Source organism: Pyrgilauda ruficollis, unplaced genomic scaffold (assembly GCF_017590135.1).
Source record: "Pyrgilauda ruficollis isolate IOZ18807 unplaced genomic scaffold, ASM1759013v1 scaffold15, whole genome shotgun sequence".
In the NCBI taxonomy this organism is placed as follows: domain Eukaryota; kingdom Metazoa; phylum Chordata; class Aves; order Passeriformes; family Passeridae; genus Pyrgilauda; species Pyrgilauda ruficollis.
In genome coordinates this window covers 8,514,221-8,540,781 of record NW_024513654.1, presented here as the reverse complement: position 1 = coordinate 8,540,781, position 26,561 = coordinate 8,514,221, and the positions used below count along the sequence as shown (strand labels likewise).

Below are 26,561 nucleotides of genomic sequence, written 5' to 3'. Positions count from 1 at the left end.
AATTCAAGTTGGTAGACTTCTGAATGCACTTGCAAATTCAGCTCCCTTGTGTTGTTCTTATCTGCATTATTTTTCATCTAATATTGGGTTAGAAATACATGACTGTATTTTCAGCTGATAACAAGTTGGTCTTTTGAGTTTCCTGAACAGCTGTTGGTTATTTTGATGGGCACCTTTGCAATGGGAGTGTCTGAGATGGCCTTTCCTTTCCTGGTCTGTGTGTCATAACTGTGTGTCAAATCTCTTATGACCTGTTGGTGTTCTTGCTTAAGAAGAGCTTCCATTTATATTTTAAATATCAGAAATAAATGGCTTAAGTTCCTCTTATGTACCATCTGTGTGAGTCTTTTCGTTCTAGTCAACTTCCCAGTCGTCAAACAATTCTCCTAAGTCTCTGACCTGAACCAGTGAAATGACTGCTACTCCTCTTGCAGGTAGAGAGTGGTTTTAAGATCTTCCCTCCATTTTTTTAGAAAGCCAGATGTTCTTTGGGCAGCTGCTCTTACCTGTAGGGACTTTAAAAGAAGCAGCAGACGACAGGTGCTTGGAGGCTGAATATGGGATTCTTAGAGTGTCTTAGCATAATCTTTTTTAATAGTAACAATTATACTGAGAGATCAGTCAGGATGCTGCTTGTTGTATCAGTAAATGTGATACACTTCATATGATAAATGTGAGTCCTGTATGAGTTATGGCTGTCCCTGTAGTAGTCTGTACTCCTTTTGGAGATGGGTGAAGGTGTATTCCCCCACCTGTGTGTTACTCCTGTGGGAGTAGGGGGTTTATTCTGATCACAGTTTCCAGTGGCTGGTTAGTTTTCTCTCAAGTATGGGGGCACTTCTCAGGTGTTTGAGGTGTGAAGACTGTGTCTGCTCTCTGTTGCTGAATTGAGGACTACAACACTGGTCATTGATGTATACTTCTCACCCTGTTTAGAAGCAAATTAACAATCAGTGAGTAACTTCCCATTTCTGTCCTAGCTAGCAACCTCCTCCTGTAATGCCTCCCAGTGAAGTCCCCCCACTTTGAAACCCAAGTCACTGGGATTGCTTCCTTTTGATCCTTCCCTGCACCTGGACCTTCCATAATTCCACGCCCCATCCCTGCTACTCTTACCTGGATTCAAACAAAAAAAACAAAAACCCACCAAGAAAGGAGGTTCAGAGCAAACTCTGATAATTGTGCATGTAATGTAATTGGAAGTGTTTCATTGACATGCTTATGTGAGCTGCGTCTTCATCTTAGTGCTTGAATGTACCACTAGACTTACATTTAGCTTCTTGTGGCTGCTCTTTGATGCAGGTAGGCCATATTCTAAATAGGCTTGTTGCTATGGTGAAAATAGGAGTCCTTGTCTGCCGAGTGTAACCTTTCCTACTTTCCTGGACATTGACATATTTTTTTCCCCCTTCCTCTTTTGAATATGCCATAGTAGAACAGGATTATGTTGTCTTTTAAGGAAAGGAATTTCAGTTGACAAGTTGGGTCAGAGAACAGTACTTCCAAGGTGTCTTCAAGAAGTTGTGGGTGGTTTTCAAGGGATGAGGGGAGAGATTGGAAATCCTTTTTGTGATGACTCAGCACTGCTGAGAGCGCTGTGTGATTCTCCCCCCCTCTGTCTTCAGGGAGAGAGATGAAAAAGCTTTCCCCTGCTCTTTCCATTACCTGGCTTCTTTCAGTTATTTTTACAAGGTTAATGCATTGTGCTCAGAGTTTGCATTGTTGTGCCAATAAAACTTTAATAATGATGGTAAGATTGACGTGCACGCGGGCAGAAGATGAGTCTTTGGGATTTAGTTGAGAAAGGAAGGTGCGTGTTTGTCAGCTGCCTGAAAGGTCCAAGGACTGCTGAGGCTCATTTCAAAGGCTGTGGGAAGGGAGTGCTCTTCAGGGCTGATGGCTATAAAAGCTGAAGATGGCTGTGCCTGTCCATTAATCTGTTGAACTCATTGTTCTCCGGGTCCCCGTTTTATTTTGTTATTATGCCGCATTTTGTGCAAAAGGAACTGGAAAAATCAAGTGTGACTAAGGGCTTTGTGAGACAGCAAGCTCTTAAGGAGCAGGGAGAAAAAAGGGTGAGACTCTTCTTTCTGCTGCTCTGCTGTCAAGGACAGCAGTGGCTGCCGCCATCCCCCAGCTTGCCTGATGTGTGTGTAGTCCTGAAAAAGGAGCCTGGAGGTGGGGAAACAGCTGCCAAAATACCTGGGGCTTGCCCTCATCTAGGCTGGGTTGGTCACACTGTCCCCCCCCACAGCCCCTGTCCCTGGCTCTGCTGGGAGCTGGCTCTGGGGACCACAGTGCAGCCAGAAATCCACTGCTAGGAAGCCACAGCTCTTGGCTCCTGGCTTTCTGCTGAGGATTTCCCCTGGAGGTGTGAAATAACCTGCTCCCCGTGTCATCCACCTTCTCTTTGACTTCCCAGTAATGAGTCTGTTTCTTGTTTAAAGTGTATTTTCCATAACTGCTCCAAAGTCTTGGAAGAAAGAAAACTGACAGTGCTTAATTCAAGTTCAGTCCTTTCCTCCCTGTGACCTCTGTTAGTATTTTATATGAAGATGATTAATCTTATTAAAAAAAAAAAAAAAAGCTGTGTCATTCTTGAGCTCTTCTGGGGAAGTTAAGTTGTAGTTGAAACTAAAACCAAAGGTCAGGGTGTAGGAAATCCCATGCACCTAATTTTAGGGGCTCTAAATTAGAGAAGTTTTATTTCTGTCACTTGAAATGCTTTTTAGGAGCATTCACTTATGCCTTAGCCCTAAGGGTTTAATTCCCTCTTCTTTGTGTTGACCAGCACAAGTCACACCAAGCACCAAGTCACTTAAAAGCATAGGATGGTATCAGAGGAGTGGGAGGGAGGGCTGTGACCAGCTTAGGTTTTGCTGTTGAATGAAGCAACCCACAGAAAAATAAATGCCATTTGTGGGAGAAAGGCCTGTCCTCTCGCCATGAAGTAGTCTGTGGTAACAAAGACTTGGGGACTTCTGCTTTCATTTTTCTTTCATTATTATCAATGTGGATGGGCAGCATACAGTTGGCTTCCTCCCTTTTGTTTTCACAGTCATGCAGGAGTATTTATCCAAAAAAACCCATTTTTGGGGAGTGAGCTCTTCTCTGAATAAGGGCTGTGCTGTGCCAGCACGGGTCTCCTTGGGCCCAGGGGTGCAGGTACAGGAGAGTTGTACCTGAGAGGCTGCAGGTGCTGCTGGGCATGGCCAGCCCTCCCTGTGCACAGGAGGCAGCTTTATCCAAGGTGCCATCTCTCCACCCCAACAAAGGCAGTTAGACAGCGAGGAGAGGATGTGGGTTGGGATGGAGAGTGAGATGGTGCATGTAAAGGTGTTGCTAGCTCCACCTTGCCAACATCCCACTTTTTTGCGCTGGCTGGCCTTCACGCTGGGACCGCGCTGCTGTGGGCCATTTCAAAAAAGGAATAAACCAAGGGAAACCATGGTGAATGACCTGCCTGTCCTAGCAAATTTAGTTTAGTTTAGAAGTTTAAAAATGTCCCTGTTATCCGCTAATATTAGCACTTTGTGTGACCTGGCCCGTTACGTTTGTGACCCGAGCGAGGCGAGGGGAAGCAGTGCTGAATGGGCCTGCTGTACTTGAGGCTATTTTCTGCCAGCCTCAAAAGCAGGACAATATCCGAGAATAGCAATGCTGGGGAAGTCACGCTGCAGTGGGAGCAGCCTGCCGTGCTGGTTCCCTGCGGGACGGAGGCCCGAGGCCCTGCTCCCTTGTCGTCCCTGGTGCTGAGGGGCAGCCTCGCTGCCTGCCCTGTGGGTCACAGATCTGCCCGCTGCCACAGCTCCTGCCTGCCTGCAGCCCCACGGGGTGGCCTTTGCAGCAGAGCAGAACGTACCCACCACAGCAGGTGGGCTGGGGGTGGCGTGGGGCCATGCACGTGATGGAGAGCTGAGATGTGGGATCTATTTCCAGCTCTGCCACAAACTTACTGTTTTCGTTTTTGGAGCAAACCACTCAAAATCCCTCTGCCCTGTCCTGCCCCTCTGCAGAATGGGGCTGAGTATACTTTCCTCATGGGAATGGTCTTTAAATAGGTCTTGGCTTAGAGAGCGTGTTGCTGGATGGGTCCAAGAGGGTATCAAAGAATGACTGGAGATGGTGATTGTGTGGGAAGTGTATTAAAAAATTAAATCAAAGTACTATGGTTTTTCTTAAAGTTAAAAAAAATCTTCCAAGTCTCCCATACCTGGCCTTTTATCATAAGATTAAAAGAGGAGGGCTGGCAATGATAAGTTCCTATAACTGTCCTTTGAATAAGGAAATATTGAGAGGATGAGGAGGAAGGGCTTTAGCAGGGTGGCTGCTCATCCTGGACACATCTGGCTGCTTTCTGCATCTGAGTGAAGAACTCAAACTTCTCCAACTTCCAGCAGCCCAGGCGACATTGGCAGTTGAGTTAAATCAATGCCTTGGTTAAGAGGGAGCATTTACTCACCAGTTAAATACTTTACATTTCCAAAATCCCATCTGGTCACACATTCTGTGTTAATAACTGCAAGTGTACAAGCACAAAATAGATCGTCAGGTACCCCACTTCTCCCCCCTCCATGTGGGATTGGGTTGAGTGGATAACAACAGAGTTGTTTTCTTACCAAATTCATCAGAATCATCCATGGTGTGTTTATATTTGGATTCATTTTGTGGCTTTTGTTTTCCACATACTGGGGTAGAATCAAGCATGTGAGGGGGACTTTCCTTACAGTATTTTTCACCTTGGTCTTTCTTTGGTTTGATGTCATTTATAGGACAGCTTTACACTTCTTTGGAGGGGGTTGTAGTTGTGATGCTGCAGAGAGCCAGTAACAGCCATCAGACCACTAATGAAACTGTTTTCAAGACACATGGCTTTGGCATGTTTGCTGCCTGTGTGTTTATGTGCTGTGTCTGTACCTGATGGTTCCTGGCCAAGTATATTTGCATCTGCTAGCACTATCTGTAAATCACCTTGGCACCTTGCCTGAGTTGTGTTAAATAAACGTGAGATCCCTGTGAAAATATGCTCATTGGAGTTGCTCAGGTGAGATTTTTTGGGGAGGTAGTTTTATCAACGGCATTGCTCCTGCCAGTAATTTTGGCCATTATTGGAAAGGAGGAATTAAAATCACAGAATCAAAATTGAAATGAAAGTAGTTGATGGCAGCTGTGGGCAACCATGTGATTTGAGGAAAATAAAGCTGATGAGGCAGAGTCACACCACAAAGAAAACTTTTCCTTTTTCTATTTTTTGCTCCACAATAACTAATGGTTGTGTTGATATCCAAAGTGTCTGCTGCAAATTGATTTATACCCTGATAATAATCTTAAGTTATTTAGTTGGTCTTCTGTAAATATATGCCGAAGTTGTAATGACAAGAAACCAATGTTTATGTTCAGACCTGCTGCATATTGTGGAGAGGAAATAAAAGGTCTGTGCTGCATTTCTCTGGGGCTCTGATATCTGTCTGGGAAGTGGTAGAGAAGGGTTTGCCTCTGCATGAGAGGCTACAGGGCAGGATTCCTGAGAATATTTATTGAATGCTAGCAAAGTTGGTCTTAAGCTGCCAAGGATATGGTGTGTTTTTTCTTGTCTCTTCCTAAGTCCTGCTTTCTCTGGGATGTTTGCATGTGAAATGTATGAGAAATCCCCTCTGAGCAGAACTGAAGGGGAAATGGCCTCATGTCTCTAATAAGGGATATGGAGAATATCTGTTTGATTTCTGAGATCATCCCTTCCTTTTCCCTTTATGAAATCTATATGTTTCTCAGTATATCGACATCTCTTTCTTAAAGGGAAAACATTTTCCTGCATGAAGAAGATGATACACAGTGCCTTTGGTAGCCTTTCTGTCCCTGTTCCATGCTATTACTCTTGGTAGTGGTGGCAGTGGTGAGCATTGCCCAGTGTTTCACCCTCTGTGGGGCTGCTGAACATGAGTTTGTGACTGCCCCGGGTGGTGGGGCTCTGGAAGGTGGTGAAAATTACTTTAAATGCATCAAAAGAGCGAGCCTGAGAAAAGGCAGAATGAAACAGACTGGTACCAACAAGGTACAGGTTTGTTTAGGATTACTGATGGAGCACAGTATGAAGTTGACCCACTGGGACCCACAGCTGAGTGGGGAGCAGTGGTGCAGGGCTCAGCAAGGCTGTGGTGAGGATGCTCTGCTTAATGAGTGGTCTTGGGACTGGGACTGTTAATCCTTTCACATAGGTCAAAAATGTAAGGGATTAGAAAATTTGGGATTATCTGTAGGAGTTCCCTTATATTAACATTAGCATGCTTTCAATGGTTCTGTATATTCATTTCATTCATGCAACTGTGCAGTGCTTAATTTATCATGGCTCTGTAGCCCAGACAGTACCTAAAATACTCTCAGCTTAACATGTGCTGCGGGGGCTGGAGCAGAAAGCTGTATTAGGAGAAAGCAGGACTGAAGGTTCTTTTGCCAAATGAACTTTATAGGAAGAGTTAATTGCTGGATATTTTATGAGAGCTGTGACCTGATCCTCTGTTGTAAGTCTTTAAACAGAATCTGCAGCTAGGCACTTCATTGTAGTGGGAGTTCTGTTTAGATGTGGAAAGCACTTTGGGACTAAAGAAAGGAAAAAATAATAATACAATAATAATAGTAATAATACAGGTGTGTTTACTTTTTTGTCTGGTTTTATCAAATTACTGTGCAAAGTTAGTAGAAGGAAGCTAAAAAGGGACAATAACTAATTCTGACCGTGTTTGCTGACATAACACCACAGAGGATGGGGCAGTTTTGCATTCATCCGTTTTTTAGTGGCTTGAACATGGTCAGTAAAGCAGCTGAGTCTCTGGTCACTCCTTCCGAGTTTCTACCTCGCAGGCACGGTCTGTCTCTAGCTGGGCATGTGCCTTACAGAGCAAACAGGGGCAGAAGGGTTAGTACACAGCATTAGCTTTGAAGCGAACCTTTATTTTTCTGCTTCAGGGTTTCACATCAAGTCACCCTCCCTCCTCCCAGATTTTCTTCCTTGCCATCTCCCTCTCCTCTTCCAGGTTTCTTATCATCACTGTACAGGCTAGCAGCTTCTTTCAGCCTTGCAGCTAAAGAGGGCTTTGCTACAGCCAAAAAAAAAACCAAACAGAAGAAAACCAAGTCCCAAAACACCCAACCCAAACCCCAGGTCCTGTCCTGATGCTTGTCTCATAACTGAGGCAGCTCAGTGGCCAGGAGATTGCTGAATGGCTGGAAATCACGGCTATCTGAAGTCTGTGGAGGGGCCATGTGTGCAGCTACATCTAAAATTTTTATCACCACCACTGCAGGTGAACGACTTTCAATTCATCTGTGCTGGTCCAGCAAAGTCTATTTTATTTATGTGCTTCCAAGCCCTTAAAAACTTCTTTTAGGGTACATCAGTAGGGAGTTAATAGAAACTTTGAAATATGAAAAATGCCTGTGGGTTAAGCAAAAACCTACTTGACCAACTTGAGTATAAAGCTGGTACTTAGTTGGTAGGTCATTTGCTCTGGGGGAGAGGGGAAGGTGTTCTGCTGGACCACAGATAGCATTTCCCAGTGGGAAAGAAGTTGTAAACACAGTTAGCAGCTCTTAATTTAGGAAGCAGCGTGTATTTTATTTTACTTGTATTTGTATAGTCTTGCAGCAAATGCTTCTGTCTCACTGCAGTTGGTTGCTGGTTTAATATTAGCTCAGTACATTTATTTGTACATATGAACTAGGTAGCACGTATATGTGCCGCTATAAAAAATTTGGAAAGAGTGAAAATTCTATTCCTTGTAACTTTCTTAAAAAACCCAGCAAACAAAAAGTACCTTCACAGAGGAGTTTAAAACTCTGGTTTAAAATGTCTTCCATTCAAGTTTTTTAAGAGAAGACTGGGCTTTTTCTTTTCTTTTTTTTTTTTTTTTTTTTAGATTTTAAGCAAAATGTACTTTCTTCAAGACTAAAATGTCTTAAGCAACAGCATACCACTCTACCTTGTTTCTGCTAAATGGGATTATATGGGATTTAATTCTGTGAGAATTTCTGTGTTGCAGGGGGTGACTTTTTACACCATGCTAGAATGAGCAGTATGTGACACTCTCTTCTGGTTCCCATCACATCCCTGTGCCCTGACCTAGGGTTTCCCTTGGTGCCATTACATGAACATCTTGGGGCATTTTGGATCAGGCAGGATGGGAGAGCAAGAAGGTGGGTCAGCAATAAAAAACCTGACTTGAACACTGGATGGTTAGAAGCAAATTGTATTGATTTTCCTTCGCAGGTCTGATGGTTTTGAAAGGCACTTGCTGTGCAGCTTTAAGCCTCCTCTGCCATCCGTGCAGTCAGTAAATGTTAGTGACTCGGCCAGCACCACTCACACAGATCCACCGTGCCTTGGAGCACCTTGAAATACACCACAACCTTCAGGGCTGCTCCAGCTTAAAAGTTAAGCAGGTGCTTAAGTACTTGGGTGGATTGGAGACTTAGAGGCGCTGCGTTAGCTCCTGTCTGAGCGCAAATGCCATCTGTACTTTTTGTAGCAAAATATTGTCCCTGCCTTCTTTTTCTCCCCAGTTTCATCATTCTCTTCCTGGCTTTTTCCAAGCTAAGGGATTTTTCTGGCATGGTGAACGTGCTGCACGTACTAAGAACCACAACTTGAAATGGAGTATAAACAGAGAAGGAGAGTAGCTGTTCTGATTGCCATGGAGCATAGTGAACAAACAGACTTCAGGAATTTTTGAGATCCAGATAGATTGTTATGTATTTACTTGTTTTTTTGTATCTTTTTAAATGGACTTTGAAATTTTTAGTTATAGTTAAGGAGATTCAGGTGGAGAATTTGAATCTTGGGGCTGTTCTATTGTAAGCTACTATTGCTGCCCTTAATTTATCACAAAGAGAAATTATTTGGCCAAGATGCTGAATTCTTGAACAGCATCTTTGCAGGTAGGAGGTCTATAAAGTTCATTTCCATATCTTCTTTTCTTTCTTTCCATCCTGGTTTTGAAAGTTCCACCTTTGCATACTCATGTTATGCATTTTTTTGTCTTATACAGATAATTCTTTTTCATTTATCTTTCTTTTTTCCTCCTTCTCCTCTTCCTTCCCTCCCCAGCTGCCTTTGCATCCCTCATAGCTCTGGAGAACTGGATTGTTTATTGCTCAGAGCGTGCTTGATGCCAAGAAATCCTGACTCCTGGTGCATTATCGCGGGGCTGTGACGCAGGGCAGGATCACGTTCCAGATCTAGGTCTTGTTTATTTTGGATCCTGCTCCTGCTGTGGAGCAGCAACTAGTACTTGACTTCTCGCACTGCTCCATCGGCTCCATCTTCTGCAGGCTGGGATCCTGCCTGTTCCTCTCTCCTTGTGCTCCAAACCTCTGGGGAGCAGAGAGCTGGGAAGGGAGCTGAGGGATTCCTGGGTATGAAAATCTATACTGGACAGGCCAGCTGGTGCATTAGAAACTCTGACTGGAGAGTAATTTTTTTTTGTGTGTGCGTGTTTTGGGGTTTTTTTACCCCCCCATAAGTTGTTTGGATTGCTTTTTTATGAAAGCAGGAATTGGTCTAGGAATTGATAATGTTGGTTTGCAGATTTGGAGGTCCCCTGTGACTATTATGTGCAGTCCTGATTTGCGTTAATTTATAATTTCATAATTCAGCGTGGAGATTTTTCTCTCCTTTATTTTCCTCTCCCCACCTATTTTTCTTTTTTGCTGTGCATATTGCTTGCCTTGTGCAACAGATGTGAGGAACTGATCCCACTTCTATTGAAGTCAATAGCCAAATTCCTATCGACTTCACTGACAGCAAGAGCGAGCCTCTGTCTAGGGAGTGAGGATTAGAGCTAAGTAGGAGTAAGTAAAGTACAATAAAATCAGAATATCCTGCTTACTGCTTAATGCCATGAATTCTGTTTTGAAGAATTTCTGTTTTGAATCCCATGGCTTTTTATGCTGGTGAATGCCAAGAGCTGAATTCATGGGGGTGGGGAAGAGGAGGAGCTGACAAGCATAAGAGGGTTTTGGTTTCTAGAGTTAGGAGGGACACTGGTAGAAAGGAATGACAAACAGTCCGTGATTCCTTCATGACCCTGCGGTAAAAGGACTTCGGCTGATGGATGAGGGGCTCGGTTTGGCAGACAGGCTGCACTGGATCCACTTTTGACTGTGTCAACCAAGTGTCACCATCTAAATCTGGAATGCTGTTGTGTATTATGGGAATATAAATAAACCCAAAAAAAGGCTCAGGAAGGGGAAAATAATTGGACAGAATGTTAAAATTAAAAAAATAAAAAGGGGAAAAAAAAAAGGTCGCCCCCTTCCTGTCCTATTCTAAACATGTGGCTAAAATAAAAATAATACAAAAACCCCAGAGAAAAACCCCCAGATCCCCAACAAACAAAAACAGCCTGAGAGACAGGGGAAATGGCTACTTTCTAGATGTTTTCCTGCAGGACTGGGGCATCCAGGTCTGCTGCAGGGTGGTGGTGAGCTGCGGCGAAAGCTGCCTTACTGCCACGCAGTCCCACCTTTGGGATGGGGGGCTGCCTGTCCCTGTGGCTGTGGGTTCCTCCTGCCACCTGGGGTGTGGTGACACGTGAGGGGGTGTGTGGACTTGGACCCTGCAGATAGCAGCACGGCCTTTAGCACTGCTGCCTGCTGGGGCCCCACAGGGAAGAATAGGCTGTTATCCTGGCAGGGCAATATTATCCGCGTTTTACAAGCAGGAAGGCTGAGGCGAAGGGTTTATTTTGGTGTGACTCATTCAGGATGGCCTGGGAGCCTGTGGCGGACGTGGAAATTCAATGTCTTGCAGAGCCCTGATCCTGTGTTGCCTCTCCCTGTCCTGCTGAGCTCGAGGGCTGGCACCACGGACCAGCCAGGGATGCTTCTCCGCCTGGGAGTGCTGCTGGCATGAGTCTTGGCAGCGCGCGAGGTGCGGCTTCGTGGCAGAGGGGTGTTGGGGGCTGCAGATTTTGGGGAGCAACCCAGCGCTGCCAAAAAGCGTGGGGACAGAGAAACAAGCCCCCTTTCTGGGGTGGTGAACCCGAGCAGACGTGGCATGTGGATTTTGCTGTGCCGCTTCCTTGTGTCACCGCTCTGCCAGAATGCTTTCTTCGCTAGCTTTTCCTTTCTTTTTCCCTTCGCTCTCTCTTTTGGCCAGGATTTTAACATATATCACAGGCTGGTAGGCTAAGAGCCTGGGACTTCCCCTCACCACACTCAAAGTCTTTGATCTTTTGCTTTGGAGGTAACATCAAAAGAATGGCTGAGAAAGACAGCCAGTGCTGTGAAGTTCAACGTTCAAGTTAATAGCTTGACTGAAGGTTGTGCTGCATTGCTGGAGCTGGAGTAAACAGAGGCGGGTGCACACATTTCCCTGGAAATGGACCCTAGTGCTGCAGAAGGGCTTCATTTGCATTCACAATTAATCTAGGCCCTACTGAAGGGCAGGCTTGGCATTTTATTTTGTTAGGTTTTTTTTCTTTTTCTTTTTTAATTCCTCCTGCATGAGGAAGGCAGTGGGCTGGCTGGCTGGGGAGCTGTTACTTGGTACCAGCACTGGCAGTGGCCTCTTCCACACCCTTGCAGCCCTAGCCCTGTCCTGCAGCTGCCTTGCTTTGTCATTTCTGGGTTTTCTCCATTTTCAAAATTATTTAGCTGAAGTCTGTTGGCAAACCTTCCTCCTTATTTTAATTAAAAAAAAATATTTAAATTTGTAACCATTCCCTGCCTAAGCATACAGTAGGTAGAATGGACTTCCCCAGATTTTTTAAAATTCACTTCTGTTTGTAATGCTCCTGATATGTGTGGGCGAATGACTGCACCATTCATTTTTCCACTGCCATCTTCTCTATTCTCTGTGTGTCTGGGGAGGTTGATTTGATTTTTTTTTCCCCTTTTGCACTGTAATAAGGCAGGGAATTTTGTATGATTTTGCTTGGCTTGGGGTATGAGGTACAGCACAAGATACAGTCACAAATAGTTTGGCCTTGGTGGTGATTATATTGTAATCAGAGTTTCTAAGGGACAAAATACTGAAAATTCCAGTAACTTCCCTGAGGTTCTTAACACTTGTGGATGAATTGGTCTGATGTATTATAAATATAAGTTTAAGGCATCGTTATGCAGGACTGATAGAGTATGGGTTTGTCTGCTGTGTATTTTGGTGTGTATGTATGTGGAATGATTGATGTGAGTGTTAACTCCATAGTAAAGTAAAACCAAAGGACTCTGTTTTTTTTTCCAACACATTTATATGAGAGAGATGCACCACGGGTACCATCAGTCCCCAGACAGAGGAGTATTCTTCTTCATCCTGCAACAAAATAAGGGCCTCAGATGAGGAGAAGAGTTAATGGCCTTAATAAACTGAGAGAGGAGGTTTAAAATTATTTTGAGAATAAAAGCACTTTCTGATATTGCTCAAAGTTCTCTAAATTTACTTCTAAAATGAAAAAGTATTAGTTGCATATTATTTGCAAATTTTTTGACCCCTTGAACAGAGCTTCAGTGTGGGTCTTAAATCACTCACCAGTGCAAGGGATGGGATTCACAAAGGAGCAAAGCCAGTCAGGCACCCAGGTCCTTATGGCTTCTTGGAAAAATCCTGACCTGAATACTTTGCCCTGTTGAGTGAATTAACTGCTCTGAAGTGTGTGGGAGTTCAGGCCATTCGTGCCCTCTCGAGGAAATGTGGAATGCTCTGGCGGGTAATGACCCCACTGGATGAGACCACAGGGCTCTTTCTACAGGGACACTGAGGCGTGTTAATTTTTGAGCCAATTATCATTCAGAAGCGATGGCAAAACATCCAGCTACACAGAATGACAGCCTGAAGCAGGTCTTGCAGGAGCTGCCAATCTTTTCTTGGACCAATGGAAAGAGGTAGTGGATGATTACACTGAGCTCCTGCTTTTTTTTTTTTTTTTTTTTTCCATTCTCCTGATTGCTGGAGAAATAATTATTTCTCCTTCTCTTTTATTATTTTTTTCCTTTTTCTTTATGAATGCAACTTTTTCTTCTGATTAAATCCATACAAAGTCAGGAATTTTTCTATAATACTTGGGCTACTCGTGACAGCCCCACTGGAAGTCACTGGGAGGTATCACCAAAGGAATGGGGAGGGCAGGCCAGTTTGAATTCCCTGTGTCCTTCAGGTAACATCCCACAGACCAGCATGTTGCAAATCCCCGTGTTGCTTGGGGGCAGGAGGAAAGGAATAATAATTTTCCGTGGATTAGTGGCTATTGTATCATCTCACGTTGCTTAATAAGCCTGATGTTACGTGTGAGAGGTAAGCTCCTTAGTGGGAGCAGGGTGCACTGCAGTGACCTTTTGTGTGCAGGTCTGTGGAGATGAAAGTTCCCTCCTGAGGTTGTGGGGTTGGCTGTGCAGCATGCAGAAATGCTGACTTCAACTTGCTGTCCTGCGCAGATGCTCTCCAGTCTATTAATGCTCTCAAAAAAATCTGTTTAGGAACCTGGTTTTTCTTCCCCTGATTCCACCTAGGATAAATTTGACTTGGAAATAGAACAGAAATGCTGTGTCATGATTTTTAAAATAAATAAATAAGCGATTGCTATGAAAGGGAGCTCATTGATCCTTAGTCGCTTCATTTATAATTACCCACATATGGAGTCATCCTACCTCATCTTTAAAAAACAAACCTGCCTCTCAGAACCCCACCAGGCAGCTAAAGTGGCTTCTTGTGTCCCTCCCCACCCTGCTCTCCTCAACCTCAAATACTTATAAAATATAAGCGTCCACAATAAGATTATAAGGTGTTGTAAGGCTGGAGCCTTTGCTTTCCCGGCTGTTCAGTAAATACGCTGTGTCTCTTGGATGTGCCCTGAGGCTCAGAAACCCGAGGCCTGCCCACATCGTGAGTTCTACTTTCCTCCTTGCAAAGTGCCTCTGGCTACTGGAGCTGTCGATGCAGCCCCTTCCACCCCCCGCCCTGCTAAGAAAAAGCTTTTTTTTTTTTTTTACCCTTTTTTCTTAAGACAGCTGTACAGCTGTAACAAACCTCGAATAGCTACTGGGGGTTTTTTAGCAGTTGCAGGTAAGGCTAAAACCTGAAATATTCATTCGGCACTTGTGGGTACAGGGCACTTGGCAGAGGCATGTGAAGCCTCAGGTGCTGCCGGTTTGGCTGTGGTTCTCCCGTGGAGCCATGAGGGATTGGTGTGTTCCCCCATCCTTGTCCTGAGCTTCTGTGGGGATCACCGTGTCCCCTTGGTGTCTGAGCAGCTGCCTCAGGTCCAGGGTTGTGCCCTTGGCTTTCAGAGAGCATCCCACAGAGCATCCCATAGGTGAGTGCTCTGTTGCAGTGATTCCTGTGTGGTTTGGGGCTGGGCTGCCATCCCAGAGCCCTTCCTGGGGAATCCTGCTCTTTGCTCCTGCACAGGCAGCCCTGGCTCTCAGCCTCCTGCGAGGCACAGGGCGAGCTGCTGCCCAGCTCCTGGGATTCAGCAGCAGAAGGGCATCCCTGTGCTGGCTTTGGGATGCCACAAGAGGGTGGGTGGCTGTGCATCCCTCTTGCCATGCCTGTGGGGTTTTGCGGGCGTTCCCTAGCCCAGGGGCTGTGCCTCTCCTCCCCTCTCCCGGGCAGCTCTGCCACCCACATCCCTCCCTTCCCATGGCCAGGCAGGAATGTGATCGTCCTGGGGAGAGCTCCCACAGGGAGCAGAGCATTTGCTAATTGTATCAGGGTGCACGGTTGAAGCTATTCTGTGTTTAATTCTGTATGAACATGATTTGCCAGCCTTGGAGGAGATTTTTGCTCCCGCTGCAAAGTCAAATACATCTTTCTGCTCAGCTCTGACTCCTTTACATGGAAGTTGTTTTTCTAGTACCTGCTAAGTTATTTAAAAAAAATTTTTTTTTTTGCATATTAATATTGAGAGAGAGCAAACATACATACATGAACAGGCTTCAAAAACACTCAGTGTCTTCAAACCGTGGTCCTTTAAATAAATAAATACAAAAGTTGCCTTGCGGGCCAGCCAGTTCAAAATGCCTGCACTATATTTAGCAACAAGAGCAACATTTTCAGCTATTTGCAGATTTATACAGCTCAGGGCTGCTCTGATGACTCCTTTGTTTCAGCTTTGGGGCTGTGGCTCGAAAGTGTGACAGATGCAGATGTGGAGCGCGGTGTCTGCGGGCTCCCCGCGGCCGTGGCTGGGTGTCCGCGCGGCAGAGCCACGCTCACCTCTCCAAAACAAACCTCTGCCACAACCACAGGAATCTGGCGCATGGGGCACAGTCCCTCCAGGACATGAACTATTGCAGAGCTGCTGGTGCCCTTCTCCCTGGGACAGAGGCCCCTCCAAGCCACTGTTTATACATGGGTGTTTAAAAAAATTCTGATTTTTTTTTTTTCTTCCCCTCCTTCTTCTTTTCCACCCACACTTGGAGAAGAAGAATGCAGGCTCATGCATGTTGCATTTTTCCTTGTGCAGCAGAAAATACTTTTTGTTATTTTTTCCCCCTGTACATACATGGAGCAATGTATGATTTCAATTTGCTGTGGAAAAAAAAAAGAGCGTTTCCCTTTTTTTACCAATTTGTTAAAACTGAAAGGATTATTTCATGTTAGTTCATTTTGCTGTTTGGTTTTTGTTTCCACTCTTTTCAGCTCAGGGAGTGGGTATGGCAGTGTAGTTTTTTAACTGAGGAAAAATTTTCTCTCTGAATAAACAAAAAGCCCTCCCCCCCCATTTCTTCAAAACTCCTAGTAGTGTATTTTGTGCATCTTAAGTCTGCAAATGATGCCAGTTCAAGAAAAGTTGCTTACATTTAATGCATAACCTAAAGGTACTTGAAAACTCAGCGTGCCTTTCTAAAGCCATGCCATTATTTACTTGGAATTTCTGTTAATTTGGCTTATTTTCATTGGGGGTGCCCTTTAAATTGGGGAAAAATAATGCATAATGGTGTCAACTCTGGGCCATATTTGTTTTAACATCTTTTTTTCTCTGTATCTCCTTTAAGAAAAACCAACATTTTATGTATTCTTGAGGAACAGTTTGTGTGGCTGATGATTCAACTAAGAATATTTTTAAAAATACTTCTTTTAAATACCTAAATGCATATTGCATTGTTTTGGTGGTGCTGGAGGAAACCAGAAAATAAACACACGGGGTGGCTGCCCAGGAACAAGAGGTGACAGCACAGATTTAGTGAATACTTCATTTGTTTTATTTTGCTTTCATCCCAAATGATTCACTTAGTCCTCCACCTAAATATAATTCTTCCTACTTAGCAAGGAGTCATCTTTCCCTCTGGCCAGATGGGGTGTCTTTTCTATGGGTATCCAAAGGCAAACCTTCACAATTTCCTCTTCTGATGGACAATTGAGACGTCCAGCTTTTATGTTGAAGGAAAAAGGGTGCAGCAGTCTTGCTGTCCCCAGGACCTGGTGCCATCAGAGAAGCAAAAAGGAAAGTTATTGATAGGGGTTCCGAATCCTGGGAAGGGAATGTTTCTTTCCCGGCTCTCTAGGAGGGATTTGGAAAGAGCCATAATCCTGGGTTAGGAGTAATTTGTTACAGCAAGATGATACTTGAGTGGCAGGAGGATTCTGGCAGAGGCAGCAAGAAGCTTTTATTCAGAGGAGTAGCTGGTCTCACAGAAGGTCAGGCTGACACAAATCCTACCCCAGCCCACAAGTTTTGTTTCTCAGCCAGCGCAATTAGCTGAGGGGACTCTCGACCTCTTTTACATCTTTCAAAGACATCTCCACACATCTGAGCTAAAAGATTACTGCAAGGAATGTGGACCAGGATATGATGCAGTGGAAAGTTTTTTTTCCAAGGCCTTTCTGAAAAACAAAACCTCAACAGCAACCTTCCCAGTTTCTCCTAGGAGGTCAGAATATTGCTGGTTCCAGTGTTATCTCCAGGACTTTTTTCCTGAGGTTGCCTTAAGGTTACATTTTTGTGTTAACCTTTAAGAAAAAAAAAAAAAAAAAAAAAAAGGACAAAACTTACCACCCCTAGGAAAAGAGAATTTTGCAAGTTCTTCATTTTCATGAAGGCCTGAAACCCTTGGAGCCATTTATTCTGCAGTTACCCCTTGTTGCATTGAAGGCCCAATCACACATGGAAACCACAAGGGAGGCGACAGGAAATTTGGTATGAAATTTGCTGGGTTTACTAGAGAGTGGCTCCCGGCAGTTCACCCAGAATTGCTACATCGACAGGAATTTTTGTGGTAGTGATTAGAGTCATGAGTTTCACTTACCCAACAGTGGAAGAAAATATGACTCTTTCAGTAAAACCTTCTTAGGCCGTGTTACAATAATGAGCAAACTGCTAAATTTTCCTGTAGCACTTTTACTCAGGGATCTCACCCACCTGTGCCACTCATTCACAGGTACTTCACAAGATCCGAGATGAGAATTTGGATCAAAGAGTGAAGAAACCCCTCCCAACCAAGACAATCTTGGAGGCCCCTTTGGAGAGGGACTTGCCTTGCAGAGCATCCTTTTAGTGTCTTGCCTTTGTCATGCCTCTGCTGGCTTTTGATAGCTGGAGGTGCCAAGCACTTTATAAATCAATCCTTTTTTGGCTGATAGGTCTAGATTAGGTATTAGGAAAACATTCTTTCCCGTGAGGGTGGTGAGGGACTGGCGCAGGTTGCCCAGAGAAATTGTGGATTCCCCATCCAAGGTCAGGCTGGATGGGGCTCTGAGCAGCCTGGTCTCAGTCTCCCTGCTTGTGGCAGGAAAGTTGGAACTTTGGACGATCTTCAAGGTCCCATCCAACTCAAACCATTCTATGATTCTATGACTGATACAGGACAGAGCTGTACAAAGATAGGCCTCTTTATGTCTGTTATGTCTGTTTGTCAAAATTTTTAAAATTTTTTTTTGTCTTTGCACAAATACATGCAGTGGAAAATGGTACCAGTTCAGTATCGTGGTCATGTAGAGATGAATTTCCTGAGGGGCTTCACTACCAGGGTACTGAAGGAGCCTGGTTGATGCTTCCCATAATCGGGAAATAAATTCCCATGTTTCCAATTTCATTCCAAACCCCCAGTGGTGGAAGTGAAGGGAAAGATGGGGGCAGATTTGGAGTGCCTTCTTTGCTCCTCGCACAGCTGTGCTGTGGGGTTTTTCTTGCTTTTCCTTTTCAAAAATTTTTAAAAAGTAGTTGCAAAGCTTAAAGTTACAGCCCCTCCTTTACAAATAGAGCTATGCTCTTAACAGAGTTGGAAGGTTTTAAGGGAGGCAAGGTTCCCCTGGAGCAGCTCCTCTATTTGAATGAAGGTAGCTGAGTGCCATGATCTCTGTCTCTAACGTGCTGTCAGATATCTTTACTGCCTTGATTTAAAGGGGAGGAGAGGAATTATATTTTATAGACCATAAAATGCATTCTTGGACTTCATGCAAATGCTAGTTACCAATTGTTCTCTCACTTTCTGGGAGATTGCCAGGATGAGAAATTGTGTGTCTGTACATCAAATTTTTTGGTGAGTCTTAGAGGCTGGTTAAACTGCGAGTCTAAGCAAGATGCACCTACAGAAAGACTTGCTTGAAATTTTTCAACTCTCCCAGTCTTCATCTAATGAAAACTCAGTGCTTAAGTGCAGCAGAACAGATTGCAGAGAAAATTTGGGGAAAGTAGCTTAAAAATGAAGTTGGGTTTTTTTCTGGTTTAAAGTAAAGTAGATAAAATGCTTATTCTTGTTCCTTGACTGAAATGATGCTTTTATTTGTACCTGTCTTTTGGATTAGCACTTTGCAGACTGAATATCTGAATAGTCCTCAGCCAACCTGCTGGTTTGTGCAGCAAGGATTGTGGGTCTTTCAAATTAAATGTGAAAAAAGTAATGGTGCTTTCCCAAGCTCCACCCAGGATTGAGAAATATAGCCTGCAGTTACTTTGCAGAGATACCATGTGAACTGCAGAAAGTAATGCTGTACTTCTATGTCACATGAACACTCTTCCTCTTGTAAAGCTAAAAAAATTATTTTAAATTCCTGCAGTAGCTGATTAGCCTTTACTTTGCTTCTTTATGCTTGGTATCAGTATCCCAGAACTCAACTGTAGCCTACCACCAACCTTGCCTTCAGTAGAAGCAAAAAACCTGTTTTACTTCAGTGTTTCAGTAGAACTGATGGCAAGAATGCCTTTCATCCATGTCAGAGCGAGCAAATAATTATCTGCATTTGCTTGAACTTTCATAGGCAATAATTTTTGAGGAAGCTTCTGGTTATTCTCTTTAACTCTTTCCCATGGCACCTCCTCTGCACCCTTATCACTGTGTGCAGAAAACCCGTGCAAGCAGGGGTGATGCCTGGCAGTAGGAATGGGGTGGACCTCTTGCATTGCATCTCATCTGGGATGCAGAAGAGCCTGGGGAGGTCAGGAGAAAGCACAGGATCTGCTCTTTCTGGGATGTTCCCACATCTGCAGTCAGGAGAGCTGCAGGTGACGAGGCACCTGTGGGGCTCAGCCTGTTGCTTTGTGCCTTATCCCACACCAAATCCTCTTTGCCCATCACCTTAGGTGGCTCTGTGCCTTCAGTGGGACAGTTCCAGATCCCAGGGTTTCTGCATACAGGAATCCCTCCTTTAGGTGATCTTGGGCTGTTTAATCACTAACACATTTCTCTAACTTTCAGCTAGTGGAGGACTCAGCTGTCTCATTTTTCTGCCCTAGCAGCACCTCAGCAATGTGACAAAGGCATGGGCAAAATACTGAAATGGGCAACTCAAGGTCCCTGTGTCAGGGACTCCTGTTTTACTGGAAGGGAAGGAGACAAGGTCACTCAAATTCTCAATGAGAGAGAATAATAATGAGAATTAAAGGACATTTTAAATTTGGAAGAGGCCTTATGTGCATGTATCAGTGCAGGAACATAACATTTACCAGTTCCTGGTATTTGTACCACTTTCCCCCTATCTATGTATTTTACTTAATAATTTATTTTTGTGGCGTTGCAATAGTTTAAAAGATTATGTTAATAAAATGAAAAGTGGAGATGTATGATAAATACTTTCATGTTTTGCAATTTTATGCTTTAATTTCTTGAATGCTCTGGGGAAATCTTTTGTGTGGAAAGGATTGGTCTCACTGAAATCAACCTTGCTGCTTTTGTTTTGAGCAGCTCCCCTGTGCCTCGTGGTGGTGCATTGCATATTCTGTAGAAGGGCTCAGCATCGTGGGTGGTGTCTATTACTTCTCATACAAAAAATTCCAGACATTGCAGGTCTGCAAGGAATAGGAGGCCTTTTTAAAGTTCCTTCAACAGCCTCCTTCAGTTATTTAAAATAAATCCTCCAGATTTTGCTCTCACACACACACCTCTACAAACAAGGTGATAACTGAAGACCAGAAATAAGGGGTTGAGGTAAATTAAGCAATGGAGCAGAAGCTGAGGGTCTACAGTTAAATCTTTAGAGGCTTTGCTTCTAATGTAAGTGGAGACACTAGGTGACAGACCTTTCTTTGTAGGTACCAAGATAAGTATCCTCTTGCAACTTGTTTTTTTTTGTCTGTAGAGAGGTATTATGGTCTTGTTAATCTTTTTTCCTTATTGGCTTCCCCATAAATATCAGCTCTTCCCCTCAGCATTGTGATCTCTGGATTATCTCTGGTTAAAATTTGTCTAGATGTCCCTCCCAGAAATGCTTCTAACTAAATATTGGAGAAACTCCTGACCTTCAAGTTGACATCCAGGTGTGTACTTCACGTGACTCTACAATGCTGGCCAAGGGAGAGACTGACCCCAAAATTAGGATCAGGAATATTTCTATTTGAGATCCAGGGAGAAAGTGCAGACTTTGGAGATGTGATCCAGTGGTTAGGGGAGGTATTGGAGACCAGTGGCATCAAGCTGTCTGCAGGAGCCCTGCTCCTGCTTGTTTCAGTTCCTGGGAGCTAATAAGCACCAGCTGCAGGAAACCTGAGCTGGAAAGCATTGTGCAGCTTTCCTTCTGTTTAAAAATATGGCCTTTTCCCCCCTTTACTGTGTTTATGTTTTTATATGTTGAAGAACATCACTTGTAGGGCAATCTAGTATTGAAAACAATAGTGTGACAAGGGGACAGGTCCAGGTTGGACACTGCTGCAGGAAACACCTGTGAGCTCAGTGCCATCCTTTCCTCCACAGCCACACTGCTGTGAGCCCTGCCCTGGCCTGTGGGGCAGCTGCTGGCCTGAGTTAGAGCTTCCAGCAAACTCCTCGAGTGCTGGATGTGAAGTTGAGCTGCTTTTGACCAACTCTGCTGTGAAAACTTGGGGAAGATGTTTGTTTGCCCAGCCAGAGCTCACAAGGTGGCTGCTTTGGGGGGTGGCTATGCAGAGCTGCTCCCGGCGGGTCTGTGCTTTGCAGGACCCTCTGGTTGTAGATGGGATGTGTGGATGTGTAGGAAGGTTCTTGGTGGTTTGTTTTTTTTTTTTTTTTTTTTTTTTTTTTTTTTTTTTTTTTTTTTTTTTTTTTTTGTTCCTTTCTACAGAAAAAATCTGGGCCATTCAAATCATTTGCCTTTTCCCTTGTGCTGACAATTTAACAGCCTTTTTAAAAGCTTTGGTTTCTCTCAAGTACGCTCGCCCCAAACTTGTTTTAATTCTTGTATGGAGGCCTGGAGCTTAACAATTATTTTGCTTAAGCTCTCTGAGACTTGCCATAAAACTTTTTTTTTTTTTTTTTTTAAAACACACACATGCTAATGATCCCCATCAGATCATGTTGTTAAACAGGGAATAAAGTACTTGCACCACGATGACATTATTTTAAAAAAATGTTAAAAGCAGGCCAGCAGAGCCCATTTCAACAGTTTTGTTCTGAAATAATTTGCACAGATTTGTTAGAGTTAATTTGTTGAAAAGTTCAGTGTTTGTACAGGCAAGTCCTGATTTCCACAGCGAGACACAAGAAGCAGCAGAGGAGCGAGCGGGTGTCCAGCATTTGCAGGAGCAGGCTGGTGGGAAATTTCCCTCCCTCTTACCCTTCTGCCCCCTCGCAGCTGCCCGGTGCAGGAATGTAAAAGCAGTGTCAGAAGGCTGGGAAAGTCGGCTTTGGATTTTTGTGGACTCCTTGCAAATCAGAGGAACTGTCTGGCTCAAATCTGCATTTAGGGCCAAGAGAAGAGGATTTCCTGCTATTTAGTTGCTTGAGGAAGGAAAGGATTTACCTCTCTGCTGCAGCAGGACTTAATTTTTCTCCTTTTCAATAAGAATATCACAGTGTAGTGCAGCAGTAGTAAACCTGCGAGAGCAATCACAACTCTCCCTCCTCTCCATGCAATTCCCCCCTGCCCAGGCATCCTCCTGTGACAGCTCCCAGCCCAGCAAGGGCTTGGCATGTCCCTGCACCGTGAAAGAGAGAGTTGTGGAGGGGGTGGCTGCTGCGACGTCGCTCCCCGGGCCGGCTGCGGCGCTCGGCCACCATCTGGATCCAGTTAGCTCTCTCGGCAGTAGGGCTGAGTCTCATTTCCTCCAACCAGTAATGTTATATAGGCAGTGATCCTGTTCTGCCCTAACATAATTGAAAATTATGTGTATTGTAGACTCGCAGCGCTGAAATGTAGACTTGTAAAAATCTGTGGCTCAGGTAGCCTGTGGAGATTGAATTTGGCACACAATGAGGCTTTTATGTAAAGTAAGAATTATAAGCCACCACATCAATATTGTGTTACAGGCATGACAATTCTTGGATGAGGAGGCCTTGAGTCAGGCTCGTCACCTTAAACAATGCTAATATTTCATACTTTATCAACAGGGCTGGCATTTTGAAGCCAGCAAACATTTTTTTGCCTTTGCAAACATCCTGCTGTTGAAGGTGTGGGTTCACTAGCTTGACGTGGGCATTGGCTGTGGGCTCTGGCCCCCTCTGCTTATCTGACAGACAGAACATCTTACCCTTAGCAGGGCTGGGAGGCTGCTCTGGATCCTGGCCACTTGGTAGAACTCATGGAAGTTGCTTTATTGACCCTTGTGCTTTGCTGCTTTCCCTTGGGTCTGGTTATTTGATTTTGTCTCCCACTGGTGTGTTATCCACTGGTAGAAATGGAAGCTGTCCATGCCTGTGCTTGTGTGCAAAACTGAGCCCTCCAGGTTTGGACTCTTCCTGCTGGGCTTCATGTGCATGTCCAAAAGAAGCTGTTTGTGCTTTAGCCTTTGCACTGTGAGACTTCTTGGATCCTCTTTGCCAGGGGTGGGTAAGAGAAGGGCTTTACTGAGAGTCCAGACTAAGGGTTTTAAAAGGAGAAAAAAAAAAGTGTAACAGTAAGATCTTCTGAAACGTTCATCTTGCCCTAAGGTCAGCCTGGTGTAGGAGCTGAAAGTATGGGCTGAGAGCAGGGGCTGTTGTGGGATAGAGGTGGAGTGGGAGCAGCCATGCCTTCTTGCTCTGTTTCTTCTAATGGAATTTATTGCTAGTAAAAAACAGCACAACTGACAGTCCTGAAGGCTTTGTAATCCCTGCAATAATTACTGACTGGATGGGGTCTGCTGTGAGCTCACCCCTGCTGCTTGTCAATGCCTCTGTCTGCCCTTGGGGCAGACTCAGAGAAGCCCACGTGTTTCTCAGCCTGTGTTTTAGGACAGCTGCTGACCTGAGCTCCTCACAGGCTGTCATGGTTGTACAGATATTCCAGGGCTGCTTGTGACTGTGGAGTGGTCATGGAAAAATGAAGATGATGAGTTTATTTTTGTGGGTAATGGCTTGGTGTCTGTTCCCTGAAAATCCACAGTTTGAGCTGTCGTGTTCTTGTAGAGGCTTCAGCTGTGGCAGCAGTAGCTTCTTGCTCTCCAAAAACCACTGTGAACTTTGAAGCAGAGTCATGCACACATCCTGTGAGGACGTTTTCCTTGGAAGAAGGGAAAAACACTTCACTGATTGTCTGGAAAACCTGAGCAAGCCAATAGTAGCTGTGACCCATCAGGACCCGTTCTGGAAATTCATGCGCCCCTTTATGTGGTGGTGTTTTCATTGCTGTCTAAGAAAACTGGTGGACTTTTGAAAATGTAGCAGTGTACTTGTTTAACAGTGCATCTGAAAATCTGTCCTGTATCAGATTTCCCTTCAAGTTTAAAAGTTGGCTCTCGGTTGGCTTAAGCTTTGGGTCCAAATTCTACACACTCGGGTTGCATTTTTATTCACTTTTTTGAAACCACAAAGGGTTAGAAAGTTGCTTTAACATCATCTCAACTTTAAAATTTATGTTGTGGTCACATATATTGAAGAGCAGGGATTTGATGCAAGTGATCAAATATCTGGAGACTTTCAATTGAGTTGTAAGACTTAGAAATATTGCTTATCGGTAGTCTAGTTCTGGTTTGTTTGGGTTTTATTTCTTGTTTTTAAGAAGTGCTGAAACATTCTGGTCCACATTGCACAAATCCCAAATGTGAACATGAATAAAAACAAGACTTCTTGGAACTTGTGGAACTCATATGGGGCACAAATCCAGAGTATGGGTTTGTTTATTTGCATTCCAGTAGCTTGGAAAACTCAGGCCCTCCAAGTGATGGGAATTGGTAACACATTCTCCTGCTGGCTTCTGCCTTTTGGGCACCTCAGTGCCCGGAGTCTTGCAGCAAACAGGCCTTGCATGTGAGCAAATGTTTTGCATACGTGAGCAAATGTGATAGATAGTGATGTGCTGAAAGCATGGAACCAGATCTCCTTCCTTCCTCCATGGAGATTCAGATACAGCTTCCGCAGTTCGCCTGGAGTGCCGGGGGCTGTCTGTGCATGGTGGTTCTTCAAGACTACTCTTACTTAAAAAAAAAAAAAAAAGAAAAAAGGAAGGAATGGGTAAACATAACTATTTCTCTGGTAGGTATTTTCTAGGAATAGATCTGTCAGGTCAAGCAGTGTCTAGTGCTAAAATAGGAGCTTCTGCAGTGGCCTGATCTATGTGTGCAGCTGCTTTTCTTAGTTCTGGGAGGGGATGAACGTATGTGGCCATACACATTTCTTCCAGCATGATACAGGGCTTTTAGAAGTCCCATATTAACCTGTGTTAACTGGGACAGCACAGCAGCATGCAGAGAGAAAAGCCTGGGCTGAAATTATATTTAGATATACAGCACAGAAGTTTGTTTGGGATAACTAATTTCTCTGTGGGCCTGCTTTTGTTCAGGACTGAGCACTTCTGGTGCAGGGAGCTGAAGCTTTTCTTGCTTTTGAGTCAGTTCCCCATATGCTGCAGACAGGGCACCTGTGTGTGTCCAGCCTGTCTGCTGTCTGTGGTGGCAGTGCCACAGAAAAGCCGTGGCTGTCCCCCAGCCAGGGTTGTCTGACAGAAGATAAGCCAGAAGAAAATCCATGGTGTCTTCCAGAAATGGTGAAAAGTAGAGAAAATAGCTGCTAAGACCCAGCAGTCTTTTTGGGGTAGTGCCCTGTCTTTAGGGCTTGTACAGCACCGGGAAGCTGGAGCAGTTGACCTGGTACATTTGTTGAAAGAAGGCTGACAGATGACCCATTCAGTAATGAGATCATATTCTTAATTCATTATATGTTTTCCCTCTCCTGACACTGATATCCACCTTTTCCCTTGTCCCATCCTCTCCATGGTTGTGCTATTTTGTTTCTTTGTGGGTTTTATGCTACTTCCAGATTTGCTACAATTAGTAAAATTAATATACTATTATAATTATAATACTGTCTTTGCAATCTGTTTTTTTTTTTTTCTTATTCCTGAACTGTAACACAGCGGTATGAGATTGTTAGTTCTGCACAGATTTTGTATCCACAAACATGTAAGGTTGTCTTAATTTTTTGTTTCAGTTCCTTGCATAAGTTTTGATTTATACTTTTTTATCCATGTTACCTAAGATTTGTTATTTTTTTTTCTTTTGCCTTTCTTTTCTGAACTCATTTTTCTTTTCCCATTTTTGTTTCCTCCATCCAGTATCTGCAGATGAAATGGCCACTGCTTGATGTTCAGGCAGGGAGCCTTCAGAGTAGACAAGCCCTCAAGGATGCTAGGTCTCCATCTCCAGCACACATTGTTGTAAGTAAACGCAGAAAGATATTCTTCCTTTGTTTAAAAAAAAAAAAGCATTTGACATTAATGGCAATGGTTGTCATCAGTTTTCTTTTACACAGACCAAAGGAGAAATACCTCAAAACAAACAAATCCCTAACAAGCCTGTGGTAAAAGGAGGGAATACTTTTGTTATCACTGGGCTGTGTTATCAGTGATAATTATGAAATTATCATCCATGTGCCTTACAGGAGACCAGGGAGTAAAAAATACTCTAAATTTACACACTGCAGGATTATGTAGTGGCAGTGGAGTCCAGTCAGGCTGGTTTACACATCTGACCTATCTGTGTTGAAGTAAAGAGAGTGAAGAGACTGTCTGGAAAGCTTAGACTTAAGATTGCCTTAGAAAAATCAAAACCAAGCCTATTCTATGTCCTTTACTTAAAGAAATCTTTTCTTATTGTAAAATCTTGGATGAGAGCATGAGAGTTGGTCAGGATTTTTACCTGGGTGAAGGCTCAAAAGAGCCTAGTTCAACAAAGCACATGTTCCTTTGTGTTGTGATGGCTACTCATTTAGTATAAACATTGGTATCAAATGTTTACTACTACATGCAA

At 44.0% G+C, this 26,561-nt stretch overlaps 1 protein-coding gene across 10 annotated transcripts in view; it reads left to right on the top strand.

The window, feature by feature from the left end:
* TCF7L2 (transcription factor 7 like 2) overlaps window positions 1–26,561 on the top strand; it is a 174,156-nt gene that overhangs the window by 36,658 nt on the left and 110,937 nt on the right. For all 10 annotated transcript variants that reach the window (XM_041461363.1, XM_041461371.1, XM_041461361.1 and 7 more), the window contains exon 4: window positions 25,868–25,969. In XM_041461363.1, coding sequence (XP_041317297.1) covers window positions 25,868–25,969 — 102 coding nt within the window. The remainder of the gene's footprint in view (window positions 1–25,867; window positions 25,970–26,561) is intronic.